Raw genomic sequence first — 12,423 nt, forward strand, 5'->3', positions numbered from 1 at the left:
TCAAATATGTTGCACTAGTCATTGCTCCCATCAAGAACTTTTGCTGACCGTTGCCCACATGTGCTCTTTCTCCTTTATCTTGTGAGCATGAGTGAAAGAAATTGGGACCTATGGAGAAAGTTAGTGTTTTGCATTTATGTAAAAGTGCATAAATTATTTTTGCATCGCCGCATCGGAGTACTATTACCAAATACCAAGTGAGAGAAATGTAAAAAGAAGATAGAAAACATTGAAAAGTTTGGATAATTGGATAAGAGGGCTCCACATTCAAAAAACGCGCAAATGTGACCACACCATCATTCAATCGAAACCGCGCCAGTTGCGGAGTGCGCGTAATAGTACTCGGTATTGAATCTAAATAAAGTTGTTAAGTATTATTAACAACTGTATTACGGAATTGTTTGATATTTATTATTATTATTAGAAGCAGAACAGTGGAATGAGATATTTAAAATATATATTGTCAGTGGAATGAGATATTTAAAATATATATTGTCAATGGAAAGGAAAGGAGCATAAAGGTGGAATGAAATATTTCAATATATATTGTCAATGAAGTAATACTATGTAACTAAAATTAAAAAAAAAATGAAATTTTATGACCAGGAAGCCAGGAACAAATGATATAGAAAATATGTTTAAATATTATTCGAACACACACGTACTTCATGGGCCTGTAATTTCTCGAGTGCATACATATATTTTATTCTTATAATATAAAAAACAAAAGTGATTTCGGCAAATTATATATTTTTTGACAAAATTATAAAAATAGGTTAAAAAGAAATTACTCATCTTATAAGATTCTTCTCATAAACATACAATAACCTCCTATAGTTTCCTACAAATTACTTAACCTTGTTTATTCTTCAAACCCACTATTAACTTCTCTATTTATAGCCACCCACTTCGACATTCTTCTATACTCCACTCACCAACATTATTCTCAACCCACCTTGCATTTAGAAGATAGTTTCATTGGTCACAACGTGTGATTTTTGCCTTTATGTACCAAAGAATTGAAAAAAAAATCACTCTGACTTCACAATGTGGGAATACAATATTTTTACCTTAAAGGTCAATAAAAACAACTTCTCAACAATTACATATAACAACTCAACAATTAGAGAAAGTGTAGGGTTTAAAATTAAAATAAATAAATGTCATGCATTCAACTATGTCCGGCTTCATCAACAAGACGTTAATCTAATAGTATAAGATCCACTAAATTTTTAAAGTCGATGATTTGATTTCTGGAAGCAATAATTTGTCATGTTGGGCTATGCATCAAAGAAAACATAGACAGCTGAGCCCATTGGATAATTTGGAGCAGAGAAGCCCAAACGTTGCACACTCTGGCCACAGAGCTGTAAGTTACGGTTACTACACCTGAAATCTGAAATCTTGAAACTCAATCCGGAATATACGAAATCTATGGAGGAATCCATTCGAGTTCGAAGATATGAACAACTTCCTACTGCTAAAGACTTCGAATCTCTTATTGAGCTTCAAAATGTTCCTGCTGTAACAACACCCATTCTTACACTCTCTGCTTCTTCTTTCTATTCTCTGTATTTATTTATTTGATTTGTTTTGTAATTGTTCGATTTCAAATTCAAAATGAAAAAGGTGTTTGTTAGATGCACAAAGGATTGGAGAGCCTTTTCAAAGTGGAACCCTTCCAACGCTGGCCTTGACTACTTGCAGGTTATACTTGTTTCAGAACTATTTCATTATGTTTTTAAATTGTGGTTGCGGTTGCGGTCATGTTTTGTTTACCACAATTGCCGAAAAGCGAGGCTGATGCGGCCGCAAATGCAGTCACTAACCACAATTTTAAACCATTGCATCTTCTTCTTTGTTTAATTTAATTAGTAGCTAGTATGTTGAATGTGTTCATTTCGGATGATTCTTATATGGACATAGTTTCGGTATAATCAAACAAATAGTTATTAGTCATTAAAATTGACAATTAGCAATTTAAATAGGTGAAAAATCGTTATGACAACTACTTTTAAGGTTATCTTAGGATTCTGTTTAGCTATGCGTAATAGGCATATGTATGCAAAAAGCACTTGTTCAATTATGCTGTTATACTTCAAACCTAGGCACGGGTAGGATCTTCCGCGGTGGAGGCTATGATGTCTGGATCTGCGCCCGTCTTTTATGGTGATCTCGGAAGCCACGAGAGGGTAATTGTTTTGTATGCTATTGACAAATTTTATTTCCATGGATTACATGATGTAAAATTAATTGTGGGTTTTCCCTTGTTTGAAGGTTCCTCTGCCATTTTCTACGTTCATTGATTTTTGTAAGCAACGAATGCAAAGTAAGCACCAAGAAAGCCTTGGTCCTTCTTGCCTTAGCCCACAAACTCATGATTTGTCGAGTTCTGGCATTGATGGTGCCTATCTGTCTTCGGAATGTGTTCCTGAACAAATTTACTTAGCACAGGTTCAAAATCCAACACGGAACACCTAGGATTATATATATTTGTTTATTTATTTATTTGATAGTGTGATGGTGTCATATTTCAAAAACCAATTTTAATGACATGTACTTCAGGTGCCAATCATGAACAGTGATTGCGAGGAGAGGGTTCAATTGGAAACCCTAAGGAAAGACATTCAGATCGTTAGTGCATTTATCCCTGCTATTTTGTCATTTAGTCTATAATTATGCATTGTAAATTGTTCTTCATAATAGGAATGTTAATTTGGAGTTCTAATTTAAGCTAGTAATTTCTGCAGCCTTCATTTTTGGAGGAAAAGGAACTATCTTCTATAAATTTGTGGATGAACAATGCCCAAGCTAGATCAAGTACTCATTATGATCCACACCACAATATTCTGTGCATAGTTTGTGGCCGCAAACAAGGTAAGGTATATATTTCTTTTGATGTATTATTTTATTTCATGGCATGAATTTGTTTTCATCTGCAATGGTGGAGGTGCTCCTTGCGAGGAAAATGCTATCAGTTTATATGGGAATACAGTAGTTGTTATGACTTGCTGGTGCTTTAATATAGTTAATGTCTAAAGTAACGTGACAGTAAATAATATAGATTTCCCAGTACAATTCTTTTTGGTGTAACCAAGGGTATCCCTTCACCCTATGGATAAGGAGCTAATCCCTTTCGGGTACTTGCTATCCCTCCCAACAAGTGTCGCTCTCAGGAATTGAATTTCCCCGTTCCTATCTGGACAAGATAAAGAAAAATTGGATGAACCAATTCACATGTCTTATCAATTACTACTCTTTATCATGATAATGAACTATTATTTTTCTGGGTCTAATTTCAAATGCACATTTTCTTTTTTTCTTTATGACAAAATCATTATATATGAACTAATGATTTATGAGCGTTGTTAAAATAGGTAAGAAAAATAAAAATAAAAAACACAAATTGTGTTAATCGTGCCCAGTAATTCACATACTGGTATGATGTTTGCAATACTCTTTTCCAGATTTTACAGTTGCTTAAATTACATAGCCCCCCTCCCCTAACTTCCTTTCCTTCCTCAGTCCTCAATTCCATTTCTGCCCTTCTTTAACAGCACCAAATTCTTTGCAGTTGTTTTGTGGCCTCCTTCTTCTAGTCCCTCACTCTACCCAATGCCTATATATGGGGAGGCTTCCAATCACAGGTATTATAAATAAACTTAGTGAAAAGAGACGATATATAGAGAACTACTATGTAATGGATGCATTAACTCAGTGATTGTTAAGCTCTATACACGTGCAATGATCTAATGAATAGGGGGCAGTACTAGCATGAGATTTAATATGACGCTTTCAAGGCTGGCCCATATCAAGTTACACATTTTTATATTCTAACAGTTCTTTTTGTCCTTTTCCCAATAAAATTTGCTTGGCAGTTCGGTTGCTTTAGAAAACCCTGATTACTCAATTTATCCAAGGGCAGAACACTCAATAGATTTTGCGCAAAAGGTCATTCTTGAGGCAGGCGATGCACTATTCATTCCTGAAGGCTGGTAAGGTCTAAAATTCAACATTGTCTCTATGATAAAGCCTTTCTCAGTTTATGGGTAGATTCTTCTTCTTCTGAATTAGGTAGAAATGAGTCAGGCTGGTTGGTTTGGACAGGGAAACTTGGGTGTTGCAGGACAAAAATTGTACTCGTTATTTGTCTGATTGTTTTCTATGCATTCTGTGTTAGTTGTATGTCTGTAACTTTTATTGTTTACACTAGTAGCGTGATAAGACCTGTGATGTTGCAAGATATTGAATGTTGGGTGGTAAAAAGCCAATAAGTTGGTTTTCTTTCTTAAGTCTGTTTTTTGGTCTAGCCACATGTTTTCTCCTTTTAGACAATCCTGTTCGTGCCGAGAACATTCACAATATAGTAGGAAAAGGCCTTTGTATTGTTGTATGTTTGGTGGTTAAAATGGTATTAGCATAAACAGTAGTTAACTGGGTATGTTTGATTGGCAATCTGCATTTTCTTTTACTCTATAAATTTCTTGTTTCCCTGTCTTGCTCTCTACCTATCATTAATTTCATTAGTGTTCTTTGCTGAAGGTTTCACCAGGTAGATAGTGACGATTTGACCATTGCTATAAACTTTTGGTGGAGATCCAACATAATGTCTTCCATGTTGGAACACATGGATGCTTATTATTTGCGTAGAATATTGAGAAGGTACCACTGATGATTTACTTCTGTGTAAATTTTGTGAATTAACAGATGCTTGTTGTATAAGCTGACTTTTGATTGTTATTTTTCTTTTCAAATATCGTTTTCCTGTTGATCCAATGGATACATTTGAAGATTGATTGACAAAGAAATGGTATGTGGTTCACTTGTATATGTCATATATGGCAGATAATATTAGTAAAGCCCTGCCTTTGTCTTGTCTTCATTTGTTGGGTGTTGGGGGATTGGAGAATGAGTATGGCAGAAAATTGATATTGTAGATTTGCTTTTTCATTAGGTTATCTGTGAGAATATCTGCATATGCATATATGTAAACTGTTTTTTCCAAAGTTCTTCAGATTTTTTCCTTATTTTGAATGCACTATCTTTTCCTTCATTTTTTCAATGCAAAACATCAGTTGTTGGCATAATTTTTTCCGGTTGGTCCATGACTTGATACACTTTGTGGGAAAAGGCTTTTCATGTTGTTGGTCCATGGCTTGACAGTTATTTGTTGTTAATTTACAGTTTTCAGAATATTTTCATAGATAATGTTGGCATTGAGGATCATATCGTATGAAGTAGTAAGTGTGAATCTTAAGAGCATCTGTTATTTTATCTCGTTTATTTTGTCCTTGATTTAGAGAAGGTAGTGGTTTATTATCTGTCCTTTTCTTACTTAACAAATAATTATCTGGTTGCTATTACTTTTTTCCTTTCTCTCCATCAATTAGTTTTTGGAAGGGGATTGTAACAGATATTTTCGATTTAGGACAGGACCAGCTACTGCTTAAATTGGGGAAGGGTAAAACCAGGACGTGTGGATACAAGCTGCCTAATAATGGTCAAGCAGGTAGATTAATCATAAGATGGCTGCTAATAGCGATGATGTTATTTCTATGATTGTCTCACAAGAAAAATAAGTTTCCTTCTTAGCTTTCCACCAGTAGCTCTCTAACTGGTCTTCATAATATGGTTACCAGATCATGGTGATGACAATCATAACCAGATGTTCAAAGAGATGGATTTAAAAGAAAAAAAACTTCAAGAGGGGAACACATTGCTTGAATTGGAACCTGCTGCAGCCCAGGTGCTTCATGATCTTGTTTCTTTGGTTCACAATTGTGTTGGTGCCAACCAGGATCAGCAATCTTTCTCAGCTTCTGTAAATGATGTTGAGGTTAGAGAGAATGGTAAATGTGAGAAAAGAGTGGATGGCAGCTTGAAAGATGATCCAATTGCCAAAATTCTTTGGGATGTTGAACCGCACAGTCTTCAACATGTCTTTCTTGCTATGGCGGTGAGTTTGTAACTTTGTATTCACCTACAAAGCATGCAAATGCCAAACATGTTTGGTCTTAATGCATTCTTGGTACTTTGAGCTGTGTGGCTTGGGTGTTTTTAATTATGATTAGAGAAACTAACAGAGTTATAATTGACATAAGACATTATCAATTGATCATATCATAGAATCGTTTCTTGCAAGGTGACAGCTACATTTTGTTTTATGTTACTCATTCTTTTGGGAATGATTTTGTGCGATTCTCTTCCCATGAGCACATTTTATCTACTTGAAAGGAGCTGCCTTTTGCCTTTTTCTTGATCTTTTCTGTGTTCTGTAGAATGATGCTTGGGTTGGATGAGATTGTGTTTTTTGTACTGTGGCTACTTCTTTCTGTTTATATATTTTGCTGTCCATCGTTTCTCCAATTATCATTGGTATTGGAGCTACTGTTTCTTCTGCAACTCAAATCATATACTGGTCTCGTTTTTTCATCCATAGATTGTAGCTATTTGTTTGATTGTTCTAAGTCATTATATTATTTGGTTTTGATTATATTTGAACTGTTAACTTTTTTCAGCATAACTTCCCAAGAACTTTAGAGGCTTTTGTACTGCATGCACTTTCACCAGTTGGGGCTGAAGTCCTTACTCGGAAATTTGATGAGATGGATCAACAAAGTCTCGAGGAAGACCGGTACTTACTAATATCTTTGTCAGTGTTTCATGTGATTGTTGTGAAGAAAATAACATCCAGTTTCTTTGCCCTACTCTATAATTATAGGATTAGATTCTATGAGGTTTTCTACAGTGCATTCGATGACCAATCTGCAGCAATGAATTCAATTCTAAAAGGGAAAGAGTCATTCACTCAACAGGTAATTGCTGTGCTATGCTTTATCATTGGAATTTAATGCTCTGTATTTATCCCTATAGCACGATCAGCAATATTTTTTGCACTTTGTTTTTTAATATTTGAATGGATATTCTAAATATACAAATTAGTAGGTACCCTAAATAGTGGGTCCGACCCTTCCCTGGACTCTACGCATAGCGCGAGCTTTATAGCATTAGGTTGCCCTTTATTTTGTTGGGTACTCAGTGTTGCTTATTGTTTTAGGTTCAACATTTGTGAGACCCTCAGTTTCTTCAATAGGAATTTGGATAGTAAGCTAGTCAAGTATTTCTATTTCCATACTGTACTTTGAGACCATGAAGATATGAACTATCTAACAGGCTTTGAAAGTGCTAACATGGGAGACTTTGAAAATGCTAATAGGGGAAGTGCATCTGTTTCTTTTTGTCTACATGAATCATCTAATTAGTTTACTTGGGTGAATGAAAGTAAACCCTGGATGGTCACTCATCTTATTTGTTTTATCCTGGTGAAATGTTACCTCTTTTGTTTTCAATGATATTGCTGTGAGTGCACCTATTTGTGTTGTCATTTTGATAATTTTCATCAGACACGTTCTTGTCTATATACCATATTTAATGATTTCTTTGGTAGTATGTGGAAAAGTTATTAGATTGTTGCAATATGAGACTAGATGTTTCTTGGATGGACTAGTCCTAGGAACACCAGGAAGTTATTCTGATTGCAGCTCCATTTACCACCTAATCATGAAAATAACTGGGCATGCATGACAGGTTAAAATCAGACCTGTCATTTTTTTACTGTATCTGTATGGCAATAGTTGCATTATTTAAACTGTAAAATGTTATCTCATTTCACGTTCTTGCCTCAGTGCCTTATCTTTACTTTTATACCATATTCTTTGTATGTGTCATTTTCAATTTGTCGACACCACCTAGAGGGATAAAGGCTTGTTGTTGTATCATTTTCAATTTGGATTCAAACTCATTATGGTTTTCTGACCAAACAAGCTGCTTTTGATTTTTCGGTAACTGCTGATTTTGATAATTTTGACTGCTTCCATCTTTCTGTATTTTTTTCATGTTAGAGGGACAGATATAGAAAATATACTTTGATATATCATATTTTCTCCTTTCAATTGTCTCTACCCTCATCATTATTTCAGGGCATGGGTTGCCCCACATGTGCATTTAGACTTTAGTCTCACTTCCATACACTAGTGAGAATATGCAATTTGGGTTATTAGATTTTCATAGTTTTCAGACAAATAGGGTCACTTAAATGGAATGTGTGCTAATTAAACTAAACCGAAGTTACTTATATTAGATGCTGAGTAAATTAAGGATGTGCACAATTTTGAAGCATATTGAACTGAAAATCTTTTCTTTTTCATTTCTTACCTTTCATTTTCCTGTATGGTGCAGGCATTTAAGAGTGTACTGGATAAATTTGTGGGAGTGAATCTGGAAAGCTCAAAGCTGGGGGTCAGACGAGATGCCTAGTTAAGTGTACTGCGAATCTTATGGATGAATTGGCCCATACAGTACCTTCCGAGAGCAAAGTGCATATTCGAAACTGAAGCTTTCTTGGTCGAAAAATGGTAGTTAAGTATCTACATGGTTCACATGCATCTCTTACTTTGGGGGAGACTGTATCAAAGTATAGGTCTGCATAAAATGGCTTGGAATTAATTATTATGAGATGTAGAAAATAGGGCAGATGCGAGGCGACATTGGATAAGCATCACTAAAATAAATACTGTGTAGTGTCTTATGGGTAGTCGATCCCATCTTGTGAGATTAAGGCTTGTTTGTTGTTGTAGTGTCTTATGGGTAATACCAGTTGTATAAACACTATTAGATTAATACTTTCAACTAACTTATAACAGATTGAAATTCTTTTGGATTGATCCTGTGATCCCGCCATTCCTGTTTTCCTCAATTAAGAAATCCCGTCTTAGTTAAACCAGATTACTATTCCAAAATGATACTCTCAGTGTAGTTGTAGTTTCTCCTTAATTTCTTGATGTTTAATCTGGACTGAGGGACTATTAAATGCTTGAAAGAAACCATGATTTTGATTTGAAACAATGACCATGTTGAGGAAGAATTGTTGGTAGTAACCAGTAAAACAAGTTGAGGAAGAATCTCCCTTTCGCGTGCAAATCTAATGATTGTACCGTGCATACTTTTATGTTTTTAGTTACATTTTTTGCTATGTCATTAATATCTGCACTCTGCAGCATTCTCTTTGCAATAGGCTATCTCGTAAAGAAAGTAAAGCAGGCATCACTAGTATATGCAGTAAGTTGTACAAGACGACATTATGTAATTATAAAAAAATTAAAATTAAAATTCTGTTGTAAAAAAATAAGTGTCTTTCCTAATGTGTTTTTAAACAAAAAAATTATTATTATGTTTCCTACACATTTTTTATTATTAAATGAATTTTTTGGGTTGGGTCTATGTCTCTCATTTATACCTTACTATGACTTCCATCCATTAATTGTGTGATGAAATGAATGTTGTACACTTCACACAATTTATGTGATAATTATTATTAATTTAAATAAAAATACTAAAAATAAATAATATTTCATGCAGTATATTATTATTTTATTTTATCCACATTTTAAAACATTTATTTTCTGACCTTTTAGCAATACGTATTGAAAGTGATTATATCCCCTTTCAAGTATTCATTCCATTTCACTTTAAAGAAAATATGAGTGGACAAAAATAGAGACGGAGAAGACGAGAAGGATCGAAGTAAGAGGCACCAAATTTCTAAATAGTTTTTTTTTACTCTGAAAACTTGTCTAACCACCGTTGTAGAAACCCAAAGAACACTACCATCCATCCATACACGTGTCCAAAACACAATAACCGACAATTCCCCGCTTCTACAATGTATGCGATGTCTCACGAAGTTTCTTTAAATAATCATTAAATATTAAATCCAACTTCCAAAACACGATACTAATTTCATTCTCACTTTCTCTCACTCAACAACAAGAAGAAGAAGAAGAAGAAAAAGTTGTGAAGATGTGGAACAATCAGGGTTTTGGGAAAATAGGTGGTGACGTGGAAGCCGGAGGGAGGCCGTTGTATCCGATGATGGTAGAGAGCCCTGAGTTACGGTGGTCCTTTATTCGAAAAGTCTATTCAATTATCGCAATTCAGTTGCTCGCAACCGTCGCCGTCGGATTCTTCGTCGTCACTGTTCGTCCCGTCGCTAATTTCTTCCTTGGTTCCACCGCTGGATTAGTTGTTTACATCCTCATCATCTTCGTCCCTTTCATCAGTGCGTATAATCTTTTCGCTTTTTTCTCTAATTCGTTTATATTCAGTTATTTACTTTATTTTTAGTTTAACCTTCTTTTTTGTGTGTATTCAGCGCTGTGTCCTCTTTCCTATTATTATCAGAAGCATCCTGTTAATTACTTACTCTTGGCGATTTTCACCATTTCTATTGCTTTTGCCGTTGGCTTGAGTTGCGCCTTTACTGACGGTAACATTCTATCATTGAGATAATTTGCATTTCCTTGTTCAGTTGCTTACCTGGTTTCATTTTAGGATTAATTCAACAATTTATGTTGTTGTAATTGTAACTCTGCCACTTCCATAGCAATTTGGACTTTATTTTGTTGTAATTGTTGGATTTGAAATTGTAGTCCGAAATTTAGGGTTTCATATAGGGTTATAACTTCTAAATAGAGAAACTTGTTTTTCTTTGGATGTTCTTAGAGGATAGTTGCATTTACGAATTAGGGTTCTTTTTCATCATTGTATTTGTAACTTGTCACCAAATACACCATTGCTTTTCTACTTCCCTCCATTGAAAATGGAGATCAAATGGGATTTGATTATTTTCTATTTTGGCAGTATTTGAGTGATTAGTATTTGTGAATTGGAATGATTGCATTGGTGGAGAGAAAGTTGATGTAGTTTTTAGTCTAAAAGATGGTAGGATCACTTTAGATGGTCCAGCCATGTTCAATCTCTAGTATAGTATGGAAGATATAGACCGGAGAGTACTCAATCCCTAAAGGTGAAACTATAGGCGAAATGATGATTTAAATGGGTTTGTCTATGAATATAATTTACAATGGGATATTATGTCAGAGATTTTGTTAGGTGTGGGTTAAGTTGCAATTTTGTATCTTGGCTTGTGCAATTTTGTTTGCTTAAGTTGCAATTTGCAGCAAGTATTCGCAAGTTTTGCATGGTCCTGAATTTTTTCTAACGTGACTGGTTATTGCTTGCATACAGAGAAAGTCATTCTGGAAGCTGTGATATTAACTGCAGTGGTGGTGATCGCGTTGACACTCTACACATTTTGGGCCGCAAGCAGAGGCCAGGATTTCAACTTTCTTGGCCCCTTCTTGTTCGGTGCTGTGATTGTTCTTATTGTCTTTGGCTTTATTCAGGTATTACTGGTTTTCAAACATTTTTGCTTGACATACCTGCAATTCTTTTTTGGTTTAATTCTCTCAGTGTTTTTCTTAAATCCTTTCCTTGCAGGTTCTATTTCCACTGGGTAAAATCTCTACGATGATCTATGGGTGCATAGCAGCAATTATATTTTGTGGTTACATCGTATATGATACAGATAATCTGATCAAGAGATTCTCATACGATGAGTACATTTGGGCCTCAGTTTCCTTGTATCTTGACATCATCAACCTATTCCTCTCTCTGCTCTCTATTTTTAGAGCTGCTGAGAATTGATAAGATCGCACTATAATGTACTCCTTTTTGTTGGAATATATTACTTCTGTGGGGACAAGAGTGTATCTGAAAAACGAATTCTTGTGAAATAATAAAATCTCATGTTAAGACTGGTGTAAAAATAGTTGATTAATGAATATTTTTTTGTACAGAATCGTAAGTACATTTGTAACTGCCCTCCTTTTTATGTTCTTTTATTACGTTATTATGATTTGTACTTTGTAGCCGTGTCCTTGTTAATTATATTGATGATTGTGTCTGTCTGTGCAATAGTTTGATTGAACTAATTAAATTGAATTTGAAGGGACAAAGAGGTTATGGATGGTAGGGAAGTCTAATTCGTGAAATTGTATAACTAAATGTGATTGTTTTGTATCTTTTGATTGATTTGGCAAGTTTCGTCCAATGAGAACCTTGGCAAACCTCAAGTCAAAATGCAAGGTACTTTTCTTCTACTTTTACTTTGTTTTTTTGCGAATTGGACAGAGAGAGACCCACCAGAATAGAGTGGCTTGATATTTCAGTTCCTAAACACAGCAGAGCCAAATCCCAATCTTCTTTCTCGCCCAATTTTGTCTTGTATATGGGACAACCTTTTCTTTTCCATGGTTGCGTTGCCACTATCTCTCATCTAGGGAATTTCTTACAAGAGAAGAAAGGATCCTTCCTTAACGTGTTAGTCTTTTCCTTCGTTTCTTATTAGATAAAGGAATCATAATACTATTTAATCAACTTGTTTATAAAATTATTTCCTTTCAGAACATCTTAGTTGACAAGTTAAATTCTGCCAACAAAATATGGCATGGACAAATCTCAATATTAATACAATGTTTTATTTTAACAATCAAAATGTGATTACAGTAGGTTGGTAGTAACATT

General features: G+C 34.8%; 2 protein-coding genes across 3 annotated transcripts; both read left to right on the forward strand.

Moving 5' to 3' along the window:
• On the forward strand, positions 1,379-8,782 carry LOC109336159 (tRNA wybutosine-synthesizing protein 5). Of its 2 annotated transcripts, XM_019572578.1 has the most exons (15): positions 1,379-1,524; positions 1,630-1,707; positions 2,109-2,192; positions 2,278-2,454; positions 2,566-2,634; positions 2,751-2,877; positions 3,575-3,647; positions 3,879-3,995; positions 4,543-4,662; positions 4,792-4,810; positions 5,434-5,509; positions 5,640-5,956; positions 6,519-6,634; positions 6,722-6,815; positions 8,239-8,782. In XM_019572578.1, the coding sequence occupies exons 1-15, from the start codon at positions 1,435-1,437 to the stop codon at positions 8,314-8,316; spliced, it is 1,635 nt and encodes a 544-aa protein (XP_019428123.1). In that variant the 5' UTR covers positions 1,379-1,434; the 3' UTR covers positions 8,317-8,782. The 2 variants fall into 2 exon arrangements, with proteins under 2 accessions (XP_019428123.1, XP_019428124.1); XM_019572579.1 differs by lacking the exons at positions 5,434-5,509; positions 5,640-5,956.
• On the forward strand, positions 9,764-11,725 carry LOC109336161 (BI1-like protein). The gene is made up of 4 exons (XM_019572581.1): positions 9,764-10,117; positions 10,211-10,324; positions 11,086-11,243; positions 11,338-11,725. The coding sequence occupies exons 1-4, from the start codon at positions 9,859-9,861 to the stop codon at positions 11,542-11,544; spliced, it is 738 nt and encodes a 245-aa protein (XP_019428126.1). The 5' UTR covers positions 9,764-9,858; the 3' UTR covers positions 11,545-11,725.

This window comes from Lupinus angustifolius, chromosome LG20 (assembly GCF_001865875.1).
Source record: "Lupinus angustifolius cultivar Tanjil chromosome LG20, LupAngTanjil_v1.0, whole genome shotgun sequence".
Lineage (NCBI taxonomy): Eukaryota > Viridiplantae > Streptophyta > Magnoliopsida > Fabales > Fabaceae > Lupinus > Lupinus angustifolius.

Excerpts from the sequence above, each read along its gene's own strand:
- LOC109336159 (XM_019572578.1), top strand. The coding sequence starts at position 1,435 with ATGGAGGAATCCATTCGAGTTCGAAGATATGAACAACTTCCTACTGCT. Across the intron at positions 1,708-2,108 it reads CTGGCCTTGACTACTTGCAG|GCACGGGTAGGATCTTCCGC; the intron begins GTTATACTTGTT and ends CTTCAAACCTAG. Across the intron at positions 6,635-6,721 it reads CAAAGTCTCGAGGAAGACCG|GATTAGATTCTATGAGGTTT; the intron begins GTACTTACTAAT and ends CTATAATTATAG.
- LOC109336161 (XM_019572581.1), top strand. The coding sequence starts at position 9,859 with ATGTGGAACAATCAGGGTTTTGGGAAAATAGGTGGTGACGTGGAAGCC. Across the intron at positions 10,118-10,210 it reads CATCTTCGTCCCTTTCATCA|CGCTGTGTCCTCTTTCCTAT; the intron begins GTGCGTATAATC and ends GTGTGTATTCAG. Across the intron at positions 11,244-11,337 it reads TTGTCTTTGGCTTTATTCAG|GTTCTATTTCCACTGGGTAA; the intron begins GTATTACTGGTT and ends CTTTCCTTGCAG.